This window comes from Apis cerana, linkage group LG10, assembly GCF_029169275.1.
Source record: "Apis cerana isolate GH-2021 linkage group LG10, AcerK_1.0, whole genome shotgun sequence".
Lineage (NCBI taxonomy): Eukaryota > Metazoa > Arthropoda > Insecta > Hymenoptera > Apidae > Apis > Apis cerana.
The window spans coordinates 11,919,294-11,936,022 of record NC_083861.1 but is presented as its reverse complement, the minus strand read 5'-3'; the positions used below and the strand labels follow the sequence as shown (position 1 = coordinate 11,936,022).

Below are 16,729 nucleotides of genomic sequence, written 5' to 3'. Positions count from 1 at the left end.
ATAAAAACTAGGGTGTGCCAAATAGGGATTCATTAATAACCACACCTCTTTATTTAACACTGACATAAAAGCTACAGTATGTGCCTCATAGAATTTCAGTTATACGCGTTTTTCTACAAAATACACATTCTGTTTAAAGTTCATTGTATTAATTATTTTTATAATTAAATGAAAAAAATTGAAATCTTCAATGTTGATACATATATTTCATTATATTTCTTTTAATATGTAAGTATTATAAATGATTACAATAATTTATTAGAATTGAAATATGTATATATGTGTATATATATATATATATATATATATATATATAAATTTTTAAACAAAATATTTTATTAATAATTCTGAAACAAATTTTATATTATTTTGTATTAATTTTTTGATATAATTAAAGTTTAATTTTTTAATTATATATGTATAAGATATTTATAAATTATATTATTAATATCATAAAACAAAAAATAAAATCAAATAATTATAATAATGATTTAATAATGACATTTGCTTTTAGAAAATTTATTTCTAAATAAATTCAAACTTTCCAGTTAAATTATGAAGATAGTAAATGAATCAACTATTGCATCAACTTTATCTTCATCTTTGTCACCTTGTTCACCTGAAATAGTCATACAATATGAAGATTGTGTTGGAAGTGAAGTTGAAAAATGGTTAGAAGATGAAGTACTAGCAGGGTTTCGAGTTTGGCAACTTGCTGGCATAATTCTTTCTATTCTACTTAGTATATTGATTGGATTTTGTTGTTGCATCAGATTCAGAGTACCACGAACTAAACAAGAAATAGAAGCTGATTATATTCGAAAAAAAATAACAGACAATTTTAGACATGAGTTATCTAAAATCAGTAATATAGAAATGAATGATATGGATTTGAAAAAAGGTAAAGAAATTTAAAAGTTGTAATATGAAGAAAATTAAAATTTAACTTTCATTTATTTTATCTATTAAATTAATTAGTATTGATATATCTATTTTTCATTATTAGCATTAAGCAAAATTCAAAATAAATTTGATATAGAAACTTATGAAGTACAAAAGCTTCATGAAGAATTAACATATAAAAATATCCATAAATTGCATTCAAAATTCAATGGAATATTTAATGGAATTTATTTTAATAAACAAGAATATTCCAATACTGGTAATATAATTTAATAAATTTATAAATTATTTTACTTATTATCAAATACAAATATAGATCTTATTTTTTAAAACAATGATTATTACTAATATTATATTTCTAATTAAAATTTATAATAATTAAATTAGATATTATAATAAAAGATAAGAAATATAACATTAAACAAAATAAATAAATTCTATACATCATTAATTGACTAAATATAATCTTTATTTTATGAGTATAATACAGAAATTAAGTTATCTTACATGCAACAATAATCTATAGCAAAAGATAATACATTTTAGAAAGCATATAATAGGACTAATGTATATTACCTACCACATTATTTATTTACTTATATTATTAGATGATTAATATTGTAAAAAGTGCAGATTCTTCATTATTTTTAAACAAAATAAATTTTTTACAAATTATATGTAATTTAAATGAAATATATAGATATACACATACATGTGTATAACATTCATAAAATAAAAAATAAATATAATATAAATTTTATATTCTCATTCATGATTAAAGATTATTATATTTGTTTTTAAAGAATATTAAGTTATTACTATTAGTACATTTATAAAATTAAAACATCTTATAAGTATGTGAAACAAAATTTTTAGATAATACTTTTTAAATAATTCTTATTGTCTCTCTCTCTCTCTCTCTTTCTTTGAAAACTGAAATATTTTTATAATTTACTGTATTTGAGTAACTATAAAATTATGCATTATTATTATTTTTAAAATATTTTTTGGAAATATTATAAAATAAAATTTAACAGAATATAGATACTTATAAAACCTATTTATTTGTTGACAAATAAAATAAATAGTATAATTGAAAATAACTTTTACAACTGATTTTATACAGGAAATATTGAAAATCAAGCAGAGGAAAAAATAACAAAATATAAATTTTTTTTATAAAAACTTGAATATTCAAAAAATTAAATTTAACAAAAGTTAAATTTTAATCAACTTTTTAGAAATATGGTTGCTTCTTTGTTGATATAAATATTTCTCACAGAAAAATAAAAATTTTAGAAGAAATATTTGTCATATATGCATACATCGCTCACACATATTTTACACACACGCATATAGGAATGATTTAATTAATCATAGTAATTTAACTAGTTCAATGCTCTTTCCATTTCATAGAATGATTATTAATTTAGTAAGGAAATCTATATCAGGTTTACAAAGATCTAATCTAAATTTCCAACATTGTACAACACCAACTGGTGTATTATTTTTCATATTTTTAATAATATCACATATAGTAGTTATTCACATGTGGAATATTTTAATCATACTCTGATGAATTACGACATTAAAAAGTTTAATAAATCTTTTATAGATATTTATATGAATCAATAAATTTTTTTAGAAATAATACATCGAATTAAGAAAAAAGTTATTTCATATTTATATTTATAAATATAAATAGAAAAAATATATTTAAATAGATAATTATTTTTTAATTAGAAAATAATTTTTATAAAGAATTTTTTTAAAATAGATATCCTTTTATCTGAAAAAATGATTTATAATAAAAATAAATTTAAGAGAATTCCGATATTACTAATATATCTCATTTGAAACTATATCCTGTAATATTGTAATATGATCTATTTTGATTTTTCTAAAATGAATTCTTACAAGAAATATTGATTAACTAGACTTTATAAGAGAATTTTTCACATGGAACAAGGATACTTTATGTTTTATTCTACCTATAAATTAATAAATGTAGGAAAAACTTCATGGACTAGAGGATCCAATAGAAACGTAATGTACAATATTGTTTTGAAAGAATTCAAAGTTGTACATTGTGCAAAACGTTTCCATAGAATGAAAGAACTATTTATGCTTTTAAAATCTATTTGCATGCATTCTTTCAGTATGATTTTATTTATAATAATAAAGAGGTATAGGCTGACATTTAAGTATAGCGATGATAGGATACCTCTAATTGATGAAGATTGGAAACTAACTACGAGGTAAGAGGTTTTCATAGAGCTTGACCAAATAGCATTTAATTGTGCTATAAGACCACTAGCAACAATTGCGCTAAATGGTCTACTTAAGCGTACCTTCACGAGATTTTGTTTCTCCACCATGAAAATTTCATTTTTGGGCTTAAATATTGAAAGCTGATTACTGTTTGTGGAATCAATGATAAAATTGGCAAAAAATTTCCGCAACTTCGACTTTTTGGTTCATCATCTAGCGATTCTGTTACAGTTTCACTTATAATATTATGATGGGGTGTGGAATATGGATATGGTGTTGAAAGTGGATTACAAGTAATATGTACTTCTCCCATATTCCACTTATTTTTTGTATCAGTCGAATTATTTTCTTGAGTCAATTCCGAAATACAAGAAAAATGTACTTTTTTATCTGTGGAAGCTATAGAACAATTAGAAATATTAATTATACGATTTTCCGAATTCAAAAAATTACTTTTACGATGATTAGATATATTATGATCTAACATAGAATTTGATAAATTCATTGATTTTAAAGATGTTTTCCTATAAACTTTAGATCGTGTAAGGGGTTTAATTGTTAACTGTGGTGATGATATTGATCGTATAGAATAAGAATTAGTACCTCTATTAATATCCATGTAATTCTGCAGAGAATGACAATCGTTACTTTTTCTATTTAAATATTTATCTTCTATAGACACATCAGGATTAATGGATTGTGGCGTGGATGTAATTAGTGGAATTGTGGGTGTTGTAACATTCTTTCCTCGGGTAATTATAGAATTTTGTGTAGCAGTGCATTCATTAAGATTTGTTTCATTATTATGTTTTATATATTGAGTAGATACAAGATTATGTTTTTTGTAAATATTTGTAGGTTTTAATATATGTTTTATAGATTGATTAAATTTGTTTTTTTCATTTATAGAATTAAAAAAAGAAAAAGAAGTTTGCGAAAAAGAAGAATTATTAATAAGCGCTTCATTTGTTCCTGATTCATTAGGTCCGAATGAAGCGTCCATGAACCCTCAGCTTGGGAATCTTGAATAAAATGCACAAGTCAAATCATAATTCTTGAAACGACAATATTGTACATCTGTACGGAGCCAATCACCAGAACATTTTAGAAAATCAGTTTGTTCTAAATCACGCGGACAACTAGCAGCTATTGATTCTTTGTTAGCAAAGACAGTTACAACAAATTTTTTTGGTTTAAAAGTGTTCAATACACGTCGTATTATTTCCTCATATGATGCTTCTGGAATGTTACTCTCAAATGAGACATATGAAAACTCTGGTTCTGGTGTGATGTGAATAGTCATGTAATTTCCCTGTAAAAATAATATTTATTTACTAAGTATTTATTTCTATATTTATTTTATATACAAGATTATTTTTTATGAAGAATACTTACATTTTTAGATACTCCATTCATTGAATATCCACAAGGTTCGAATAAAAAATCATCAATAATCATATTTGGAATAAGTTTGTCAATTCCTGATTTTTGAGTTGCTTCATCTGCAGATGAGCATACATCTCTAGTGAAAAGAGCCATTATTTCTGGATCTAAATGAGTCATTAAGATTTCTAGGGTTTGATCTGGTTCTGAGGGTTCATCAACAGACTTCTCTTTATTCAAAGTATATAAATACCAACAATCTGAATCTACGGAACCTAAACAATAGGCTTCTCCACCTAAAAAAAATACAGCAAATTAAATTTTTTTTTAAGTTTTTCTTTCTTAAAATTATTAATTATATAATAGCTATTTCAAATCTCCTATTTGGAAATCTGAATATATAAATATATAAAAATTATTACCTGGAAAAAATGTATCGAGTAAGCCAACTTCTTCTTCAAATGCTTGATGCGGAGATATTTGCAATTCTGGCTTCTTGTAATTTTTTCGCGAATAAAATACATTCTGAAATAATTATAATTTTTTGTATTTTAATTTTTCTGGAATTTGATTAAGAAAACAATTAATAATTTAATTATTATATAATAATGAAATAAAATTAATTAAAATATATATTCAAAGACATATTATATATATTACAAGACATATTAAAATATTAAATTAGAGATAATTTGAACAAATATATTTTCATGTACTATATCATGAGTAGGAAAGATCAATAAACCAAGAGGTAGAGATGTATCCTGTATATTAGAGGTTTCCTATATATAGATACTTATCCATGTACTAGGTCAAGTTATATAGCTAAGTACTTTTAAGTTTAATTTGTTTGCAATAAATAATAATTATTATAAAGAATATTATATTATCAAAAGATTCATATTTTAATATATAAAAAATGTTTATTATTAATATTATAATATTATAATGTTATATTGATAAATATAATAATTTTCAATATGTGATTTCTAAAAAAAAGATTTTCATAATTGTCTTTTAGATATTTCATTTACATTTTAAATTTTATATAATTAATTATTTATATTAAATATATTTATTCAATATTAAAATGTTAGATAAATAATTAATTTTATAAGTAATTATTTCTTAAGAAACATTTTAAATATTTTGATATATTAATAATAAAAAATATAGAAAATGTTTTATACCTCCACTTCTTCAAAGCCAGTATATTCTTTTATGAGTTCCAAAAGAGGCTCCAAACATTGAAGAGGAGTAGTTGTGCCACATGTTTTCAAAATAAGTCTACGTTTTGATAGGAACATGCTGCTTTCACTGTAAAATAATTTATATTTCTATAATTTTGTATTAATATTGAATATACAAAATATACATTTAAAAAATTGATAATATATTCATTATATATATAATAAATAAATAAACAAAATAAATATTACAGATAAATATTATAGGATATCAAAAGAAAATATCATGTTGATATTTAATCATTTTAGCAAAAATTTTCAAGATCATTGTAAAATCAAATAAATGTATCAACATTTCTTAATATCTCATAATTATTATTTAATATATGTTTACTTAATATCAATATTTATATAAAAAAATGAAATAATATAATATTTTTGTTTATACATTTCGATAAAAATAAACAATTTTCAATCAGATACTAGAATTTTTAAAAAAATTTAAGACATTTACTAAAAAGAAATATGACAGTTTCAAATATCAATATGAAACTGTTTAAATATTTATTATTTACCAATTATAAACATTTATTTATATCTTAAGGAAATATTTCAAAAATATTACATTACAAAATTTACATTATTACATTTTAACATATGACATCATCGTCGTTAATCAATATTTCAGAAGAGCAATGACGACAGAAACACGTGTTTAACAATATTTAAAATTTATTATAAATTTATTATTGTTTTTTGTTAAATATAATTTTAAAAAATTAAATTTTAAAACTTAAATATAATTTTAAAAATGTCAATAAAAAAATAAAAAAAATTGTAAGAATAATATATAATATTATATGTAATATATTTAAAAAAATTTTAAATATTTTATTGAAATTAAATTTTGTTCTTTTTTGATGAAAATTTTTAATATAAATAATAAAGTTGAAGGTTATCAAAGAATGAAGATTATTAAAAGACATTTACTTGGCTTCTACTGTAAAATTATTTTTAGTTTCAGATCTAGATGGTATTAGATATAAAGATTAAGTAAGTCAAAATATGCTTATTAACATTTTGTAAAATACTTAATATATTAACTAAAAAAAATAATTTATTAGAAATATATATATCATTTATCATTTAGAAATGAATTTAATTATATTTAAATATAATGTTTGATTAAGTCGTATCTTTATAAAAATACGATCTTCTAAATTCATTATGGATGTTTGTATAACTTCCCTAAAACTAAATTAAATATCACAATTTCTTCTAGAATTTACTAAATATGATTTACGGGTTATCATTGATATTTCATATTAGACCCCATTGACCCTAGATTTTCTGAGTAAAAGTGCATAATAAATGAAATATATGAATTATTTTATTAATCAAAATGAAACATTATAATAAGCTACCGATGAAAGTACAATATAGACAAGATAATTTTGATATTGATTTAAATATGATAAAATATAAATACAATTATTTAAAATACTGATTCTTTTATGAACTCTCAAATTTTTTTCACATTGTAATATTTGCGACATTATTTTTCATAATTTTTTTCAAAGATCAGTTCATAAGATATTATTTAAATTATAAAATATAATAAATTTAAATTATAAAATATAAAATATGAAATTTAAGATTTTATTTGACTTATTTTTTAAAATAAAAATATTTTACAGAATGCATTACAACTAATATTTAATCTTTAATAATTTAAACTTACAGTATTTTATATTAAATAATTAAGTTTGAAAAAATTTTATAAAAAAAAATGTTTTATTAAACATGCCAATATTATATATTATTATATACATAATAATATATAAATAATGTTAAATTAATGTTAAATTAATATTAAATATTAAATTAATTTGTACATTTTTCTTAGAATAAAATTTTATTATAGTATATTTGAACAAAAAATTTATGAATCGATAAAAATCTCATAAAGTTAAGCTGAATAAAAAAAAAAGCTGAGTAAATAGATTGAATGTTTATGATATGTATTATCAATTAGAGAAATATTTAATTTTTATGATTATGGGTTATATTATTTTGTAATAAAATAATAAAATTACTTTGTAATAAAATATAATAAAATAGTTCATATTCAATTTTAATTTCAGAAATACAATCTCTTTCTCTTTCTTTGGTACACATACATATATGTATACGCGCATATATATATAACAATGCGTGTTAACATTGTGCAACGCGAAAAAGCTGTTGAAAAAAAATAATAAATGAAATAAAATTTATCAAACAGCAAAATGATTTTTTTAGCAATTTCTGCTAAAAAAAATATATACTTTCAATTTTTTATACAAATTTAAAATAAAATAATGGACATTTTTCTCTTATTCCTACAAATAAAGTTAATTTATATTTTTATCATAAATGTTTTATTAAAAAATTCTCATTTATAAGCACACATATTATACGATATGATAAAGTTCAATTTTTATATCAATATAAGATATGACAATTAGAAAGAAACGATTAATCTTTTCCTGAAAACGAATCCGGTAACAAATCAATGATCATAATAATGTAATTTCTATTTCAATAATAAATAAATAAAATATCAAATATCGAATTGGAATTTAATCAAAAAAATAATGATATATTGAATAATGATATATTGAAAAAAGAAGTTCACTTTAAATATTAAATCTCTTTTAACTTTCAAATCCTTTTTAATTAGTAAAAGATTAAGAATGTCTCTAATGAATAGATATCTTATCTTGTTATAAACTTTTTTAATACTATATTAGTTCGTTAAATTTAAAGCGATAAAAAACAAAATACATATAAAAATAAAAAACAAAATATATAGAAAAATAAAATTAATAATTCGAAATAATTTAACGTAATACATATATAATATAACATAACAATTTATATTATATTATATAAAGCCATTATTACTTAGTTAATTTCGAAGAATAATTAGATTACATAATTTAAAAATGATAATTAACAATGTTTATCATATAATACATAATAATAATACATAATAATACATAATAAGTAACATAACATTAAAAAAGAAGAATATATATAATAATATATAATTTAATAATCACATTATAAATATATATAAAAAAATATGAATCAAACATATTAATTTATTTAATATATTTTAATATAATAATATTTTAATATAAATTATAATTTGTAAATAATAATAAAAAAAAATATGAAATAAATTTTTTTCATAAATATTTTTATTTATAAAAATATCGATTTTAAAAAATTTTAAACATTAATTTAAATTAATTCATGTATAATTCATACATAATTAAAATTAAAATATTAATTTAAAATAATTTTAGAAAAATATATATTGAAAGAGGTAATAGTTAAAATTACGATAATATAGGTTTATGCGATCATTTTCCTCAATTTAGCTATAATTTTTCAATGAATAGTTGATTAAGAAATATTTCTCTATGACTTCCTCATTCAAATATATAAATCTGTAGAGTTAAAATAGTATTTTTATTAGTACTCTATAATACTCTTTTACATCGTGATAATAGACAGTATTTTTTGAAATTAATAAAATATATTTTTGGTCATATTAAATTTTGTTTAAATTTTGTATAAATAATAAAAAATAACTTTGAAATTTAATAAAATATAGATGATTAAACATTTGTAAAATTGCATTTTTTATATATATATATACATATTATATATACATATTTTAATTTCATATATTGAAAAATGAACTTTTACTGATATTTCATATATTTTTTTTGTGAATAATTAAAAATGTTTAATTACTTAGAAAAAAATTTAAAGATTTGAATTATTGGTTTATTTATAAAAAACTAAAATTATTTAAATTGCAAATTTAAAAATTTAGATTTTATCGATACGAGATTTAAACTTTATTTTTCAAACGATAAATAAAATTGTGCCAAAAATGTTATTAAAAATGAAATTACATAATGATATTTTCATTTTATTTCTGATTTGCAAGTAATTTATTATTTAATAGACTTTTAATAATTATAATAATAAACTCATAATTTAAAATATTACATATTATAAATCTTATTATTTTGAATAAATATTTCTTTTTTAGTAAATTTAGTAATTAATTCTTTTATATCTTTTTTCTTTCATATTTTTACATGTATTTTGATCATGATCATGTATGTGATCAAAATAATAAAATAATTTAATCACATATATCATTGTATAGATCAATATTTCTTAAAAATTATATAAAATTCCTTAAAAATTTCTAAAGTAAATCTATTATTTTTCAGAAAAATCAATAACACATTTTATAATAACATTATTATTTATTATTTTTCTAAATAAACAATGTCTAATAACACGAAATTAATATTTAATTTATAAAATTTATTAAAAAAATAATTTTTTTAAATCTGTCAGTTCATACTTCTTTATGTCTAGATAGAATAGAAACTATCTTTTTTCTAGGAATTTTTCTGTATATTTACAATTCTTGTTTTATAGTAAAAAATAAATATAATAAATAATATAATAAAAAATAATTTTTTAATTAAAATATATAATATAGTAAAAAATAATTTTTTTATTATAATTTAAAATATATAATAATTAATTATAATAATTAAAATAATTATAATAAACTTTAATAAATTTTCTATAAATTATAATATTATATTACTATATAATATTTTAAAATACTATAAATTATGAAAATTATATATAAATAATAGAATATATAATATATAAGTAATAAGTATAAGTAATAAGTATAAATAATAAAAGTTATATGATATTATGAGAAAAAATGTAACAATATTATAATTTTTATATTATTTCATTTCTTCAAAATTAATTATATTTTTAATAGAATAAAAATAAAAAAATAAAAATATGTAAGAAAAATAACAAAAGAATTAAAAGAAATTTCATTAATCCTATTAGGAAAAATTTGTAAGAAATATCAGAAGAGGATGAAAATATATAATAACAATTATTCTAGCTGCCTTAGTCTTTCTCTCAAGATATAATACTGAGAACTAATCAAAGAATGCATTTTAAAGTATAAAGATTACCTTATCAGTTGTAACATAAACAATTGACAGCTTAGATTATTCATTATATATATTGGATCATTATAGTATGGAATTTGATGAGGTTCTGGGAACGTAAGTCAAAATAAACCCAGGCAAGATTCACGAAGAATTAAAAGTTCGTAAAAATGATCTTATCACAAAATTAATGTAATTAAAAAGAAATAAGAAAATAGAATAAATATAATTTAAGAAAATATTTAAACATATATCAATAATTTTTATATTTTTAATATATCATATATTATCATATATATTATTTTTAATTTATATAATAAATATATATTTAATTTGTATATACATTTATTTTCAAGAAATTTTTAAAATACATAATGATAATATATTGTAAATTATTTTTTTAAAATATTAATAAGTTTTATAAAATTTTATATTTATATATTTACTTCATGAAAATTGTACTATTCATTCTTTATAGATTAAAAATTTATTTAGTTTATTTAGTTTAGTTTCATAATTTTAATTGAAAAATATAAAATTTATATATTATTCTAATGATCTTATTATCTCAAATTTAATAATAAAAGTTAAAAAAGAGAGTATAAATTTATCTCATTGCTTGCAAAATATTTTTGATAAACATCGCTTCCATTTTTCTCTTTATTTTTTTTCTGTAATTCATTACTTTTTTCATTTTTTTAATAAAATTAATTAAAAATTTTATATTAAATAATTATTTTTCATTTAGTTAAGCCCTTAAAATTTTAAATTTTTATTTTTTATCATTTTAATTTTCACAAGCAAATATTTTGAAAAATATATAAATACAAAAAAATATTTTACATAAAGATATAAAGTATAAAAGAAAATCAATTATGCTTACATTTATTTTAATATTATAAAACACTATAAAGTTTGTATTAAATTGTTAAAAAAAATTGATATTTTTTAGCTAGAGATTAAAGATAATTTTAGCTAATATAAAGATAATTATGAAATATCATTTATTTATCTCTTGCACGATTTATTTTTAAAACATAGAACATAAAAATATATAAAACCATAATAAATATATTTATATAATTATTAATTTACATTTCAACTTAAAAATGTAATGTTAATCTTTATAGAACTTCAGTTATTATTAAATTAAATAAAGATAAATATAATATAATATTTCATTTATTTCATAATTTTCTTTTTCAATTTTTTTTCTGTATTTTCTGTATTCTTCTAGATATTTAAGTAAATTAATAATAACCAACGTACACATAATACATATAATATTTAAAATAAAATAAAATAAAATAATATTAAAGATATTAAATATTTATATAAAGTTTAAATATCTACCTGAGAACATAAGCATCTACATGCTCAGTACGACAAATGCTGATAATCTCACAACGAACGATTTTTAGTAACGATTGCCACTTCCATCTGAAACAAAATATTAACTTTTTATATATAACTTTTATTAATATCAATTGATATACAAAAAATATCGTTTATAAAATTTATCATTCTTCTTTATTCTTTATAATTAATTGTTTTAAAAAAAATATTTATTTAAAGACATTTATATTCATCATTAATATATATATATATACATACTATCAATAAATAATTCAACTTATTAATCCTTAAAAATCCTAAAAATATTTATATGGTAAAATTAATTTATTTATTTGAAATATATATAGATATATATCACTTTAAAATATTTCAAATATCGATAAATTCAATTTATATAAAAAAAAATTAAAAATAAATTAAATTTAAAAAAAAATTAATTTTATTTTTAATATTTAATTTTTAATATCAAATCTAAATTTATATTAATTTATATTATCCAATAAATGTTAAAATGTTAAAATATTAAAATAATATTAAAATTTATATTATCTAATGAAGTAAAGTATCATATCAATTAATTAATATTAATTAATTATTAATTAATATGTATTTTAAAATAAATTAATTATTTAAAATAATTTAAAATAAAATTTTAAAATAATAATTTAAAATAATATTATAAATAAAGTTATAAAATCGATAATAAAAGATCAGATAATGAGATGATTTGATATGCAAAAACAAATAAAAAAAAAAAATAAACTAAAATTTATGTTTTTCGTCTTATTTTTTCGTCTTATATTTGGAAAGGAAGCTTCAAACAATAATTTTAATTATTATTATCTTTTTTTTTATTTAACCATTAACTCGTTTATATTATAAATTACCTCAACATTATATATACAAAATGAATCACTCTATATATAAAATGAATCTATATATCCTACATCTATAGCCTATATATACAAAATATACAAAATAACTGAATTCAAGTTATTTCAAATGAAGTTAGAAAAAAATTGCATTATTTAATAAACTTTAATTAATATTAATATTTTAATATTCAAATGTTTCTATTGCTAGCATACTTCACATGACAAATATCCAAATGATAAATGCTAATAAAATACATGTACTGTGCACGTGTTAAAAATGATAAAATATTCTTCCTCTTTTCAATTTTATCTGTTTATATTTTACACTTATCATTCCCTAAAAAAATCCTTATATTTCTTAATAATGTTGAATTATTCGAGACAATTTTTACTTGATATATTCATATTTATTGAATGGTATTAAATATATTACTTGAGAATATTAGATTATAATATTAATATATTAAAATATGCAATATACGTATAATTTCTACCATATTTAATTTCAAATTTGCGTTTTTTTAATATTTATGTATAACTTTTTTATTTTTTCTTAAATAAATATATAAAATATATATAAAATATATATTTAAGATAAATATAACTCTATTATAATTTATAATTATAATTTTTTCTATTGAAGAGGAACAATTATTGTATAATCAATTAAAAATTTATACGAAGTTTTTCTTTGAAATATTAGAACATTTATGTATATCAGAATTATATTTTAAATATTTCAAGAAAATCAAATAAATTAAATTTCCAAATAATGAATTCTAATAATAATTTTTAATAGATTAATAAAATAAATGATTACAAAACTATTCAAATGCATCCAAACTATTCAAATGCAAAGGTGAATATTGAAGAATTATTGATCTTTTTACTCGATATCGATATGATTATAATAATACTAAATTTTAATTAAATTAATTATATAAAAATTAAAATGATTGTTTTATTAGTTCCTGTTTATAAATTTTTGTTAAAACAAATGTTTACAATAGAATATCGTCATATAATAAAAATAAATTATTTATTTCTATTATTATATTTTAATAAATTATTGATAAATATAATCTATATCTAAACTAAATCTATAATAAATGATAGTAAATAATATTGATAAATGATTTCGCAATTAAAAAATTTATAATAAATGTTACATAAATTATATTTATTATATCCTTGTTTTGTAATTCATAAATAGCGCGCTTTTAAATTTCCTCTACGGGAAGGTATATAATAAGTCATATTGAAAAACATTTTTCAAATAATAATATTTAATATAAATAATATGCATTTCATATTTATTGAAAAATTTTATATTATTTATTAAATAATTTTTAATTTAACTTTATTTAAAATTATTATATAGAATTTGAAACGAATAATTATAATAATAATAATAACAAAATAGTAATTATAAATATTTAATATAATAATAATAACAATATTTTAATATTCTTGTAATTTACTTTTCAGATACATATACATAATTTAGAAAAATAAAAATATTAATTTAAAATATTTGAAATATTTGATCGATTGCTATGAAAATACACTTTTATACAAAATATAAATATATAAAAATATATAAATTATACAAATATATCTTATACAACTATATATGTAGTAGTACATGTTTCTCGAAAGTACTATGTAAATCAATAATATATAAAATGTCATTAACAAAAATCTTATATATTTTAATTTTTTATTAGAATATAAAGTTATAAAATAAAAGATAAAAAATAATATTTTAAATACTATGTTTCTATCTATAAATTTTTGTTTTTTTTCTATTAAAAATCATTATTATAAAAACCGTCAGTTATTTTACTTCTATTCTTATTAATAAATTTTGTAAATGAAATTTTAAAAGTAATTTTTATATATCATATAATGATATAATAATAATTTTGTAATTTTAAATTTTTTATTTGTTAATAATAATAATAATAATTGTTTAACATTATTTACATATCTTATAACGATTTTTTAAAAAATATATTGTGTTATATTAATTTATATTCGATTTTAAAAATGAAAAAAATTATATTCAGTGAAGGAATTTAAATTTATAAATTACTTTTTTCAAGCAATGATTTAATCTAGATGTTAGTAAGATCTTAGAAAAAAGGAAGATCGCATCGGTGCTTATGTCTATTTATATTCAATTAAAATAAGGAGATAAAGTAATGTATGTATATATCAGAGTCTCGTAGCCTCGCTTTAAGCGGTCGGTATTACTGGAACAAGAAGGTGGGCGCATCGATCTTCGCCAAAAAATACGACATATACTACTATACAATTCAATGCATTCAAAGTAGTGCGTCGTCAGAAAAATTTTCCAACAAAATCATTTTTTTTTAATTAAACAATATATGAATCAAATTAAAACCATAATAATATAATTTATCAAATATTGAAAATTAATCTTTTCTTTTTAGAATAATCATAAATATAAAAAACTAATTCTCAAAAAAATGTTAGGTTAAGCATACTAACAATTATCATCACTACACCACAAGGTACCGGCAGTACAGTCATGTTTGAGAGACCGGTTTTATTTTATTAAGATATTTATTTATTTTGAATTATGTCATTGATTAATTTTTAATACTTATGATACTTTAATTTAATTTCAATGCATACTCATAAATGAATTAATGTTCAAACATGATTAGAAATTATGAAAGTTGTATTAAATTACTATAAAGCTTGATATTATATGATATACTATAAATTACAATGATATTATATATAAATTATAGATAGCTTTTAAAAGATAATTTTCAATTAAATTACGAACAGAAGAAATAATTGATTAAATCTGAGAGAGATAGCATGTTTCAACTTACTGAGGAATCTGCCTAAGATCGCCCTGCTTTCTGTTTATGCTGCTGCTGCTTGTGAACCAAATCTCAAGAAGTTTCTCCACTCCTTCAAAAAATTGCACGCTATCGGTGCTGTCGTCTTTGGTAGTTGCCATTCTTTGGTGGCACAAAATATTATTTACAATTACGATATATGTGAAAACAAACAAAAATTTCTTTCTTGAGTTTGTGTTTCGCTCCAAATATACGACAAACCGACCCTCTCACCCAACTTTGCTTTACTACTGAGAACAAGTGATCGAGTAATCATATTGGCGGTGGTTTCTATCTCTCTCACTCTTCTTTGCGTGCGCAAGATGGCGTTTTCTATCTTTTTCTACTCCTTTGCGTTACGTTCTTTTTTAACTACTATCTCTATCATGGATGCGTGTATCCATTGCTCTACCAATCGAAAATTACTTTTGGTGCATGCGCATTAATAGATTCCATTTAAAGTATATTTATTCTTTAATTTTCAATAAATAATTTATATATAAATTTTTATTTATTAAAATATAAATGCAAATTAAAATAAAAAATAATAATATATATTATTACATATAATATATATTTATATATTATTTTTTACTTTAATTAAATAATTATATTTTAATTATATTTTATTATATATATTTTATTTTATTAATGATTTTTAATTTTATTAATTTTAAAATTATATTCTAATAGTTTTTCTTATATAAATTATAAATAATTATGAAATATAATATATAAGATTATATATAATTCTACTTTACAATTATAAACTGTAAAATACACTTGTGAATAGAAATTAAAATATAAATTATGATAATGAA

General features: G+C 18.3%; 3 protein-coding genes across 4 annotated transcripts; 1 reads left to right on the top strand and 2 right to left on the bottom strand.

Moving 5' to 3' along the window:
• The first annotated feature begins 87 nt into the window (after positions 1 to 87).
• On the top strand, positions 88 to 1,352 carry LOC108002195 (transmembrane inner ear expressed protein). The gene is made up of 3 exons (XM_017063727.3): positions 88 to 228; positions 549 to 901; positions 1,007 to 1,352. Exons 2-3 carry the CDS (start codon positions 556 to 558, stop codon positions 1,174 to 1,176), a joined length of 516 nt encoding a protein of 171 aa, XP_016919216.2. The 5' UTR covers positions 88 to 228; positions 549 to 555; the 3' UTR covers positions 1,177 to 1,352.
• Positions 504 to 4,177, bottom strand: LOC133665593 (uncharacterized). Of its 2 annotated transcripts, none has more exons than XM_062080650.1 (2): positions 3,255 to 4,177; positions 504 to 619 (listed from the first exon to the last, which is right to left on the bottom strand). In XM_062080650.1, the coding sequence occupies exon 1, from the start codon at positions 4,175 to 4,177 to the stop codon at positions 3,257 to 3,259; it is 921 nt and encodes a 306-aa protein (XP_061936634.1). In that variant the 3' UTR covers positions 504 to 619; positions 3,255 to 3,256. The 2 variants fall into 2 exon arrangements, with proteins under 2 accessions (XP_061936634.1, XP_061936635.1); XM_062080651.1 differs by lacking the exon at positions 504 to 619 and having other exon boundaries at positions 1,351 to 3,573; positions 3,778 to 4,177.
• On the bottom strand, positions 3,956 to 16,549 carry LOC108002231 (S-adenosylmethionine decarboxylase proenzyme). Its single transcript, XM_017063786.3, has 6 exons — positions 15,900 to 16,549; positions 12,155 to 12,241; positions 5,748 to 5,874; positions 4,980 to 5,082; positions 4,570 to 4,853; positions 3,956 to 4,486 (listed from the first exon to the last, which is right to left on the bottom strand). Exons 1-6 carry the CDS (start codon positions 16,028 to 16,030, stop codon positions 4,184 to 4,186), a joined length of 1,035 nt encoding a protein of 344 aa, XP_016919275.1. The 5' UTR covers positions 16,031 to 16,549; the 3' UTR covers positions 3,956 to 4,183.
• Between the last annotated feature and the right edge of the window lie 180 nt (positions 16,550 to 16,729).

Coding starts and splice junctions, on each gene's coding strand:
- LOC133665593 (XM_062080650.1), bottom strand. CDS start 4,177: ATGGACGCTTCATTCGGACCTAATGAATCAGGAACAAATGAAGCGCTT.
- LOC108002195 (XM_017063727.3), top strand. CDS start 556: ATGAAGATAGTAAATGAATCAACTATTGCATCAACTTTATCTTCATCT. Junction 902..1,006: donor TGATATGGATTTGAAAAAAG/GTAAAGAAATTT, acceptor TTTCATTATTAG/CATTAAGCAAAATTCAAAAT.
- LOC108002231 (XM_017063786.3), bottom strand. CDS start 16,030: ATGGCAACTACCAAAGACGACAGCACCGATAGCGTGCAATTTTTTGAA. Junction 5,875..12,154: donor GTAGATGCTTATGTTCTCAG/GTAGATATTTAA, acceptor ATTATTTTACAG/TGAAAGCAGCATGTTCCTAT. Junction 4,854..4,979: donor ACTCGATACATTTTTTCCAG/GTAATAATTTTT, acceptor TATTTTTTTTAG/GTGGAGAAGCCTATTGTTTA.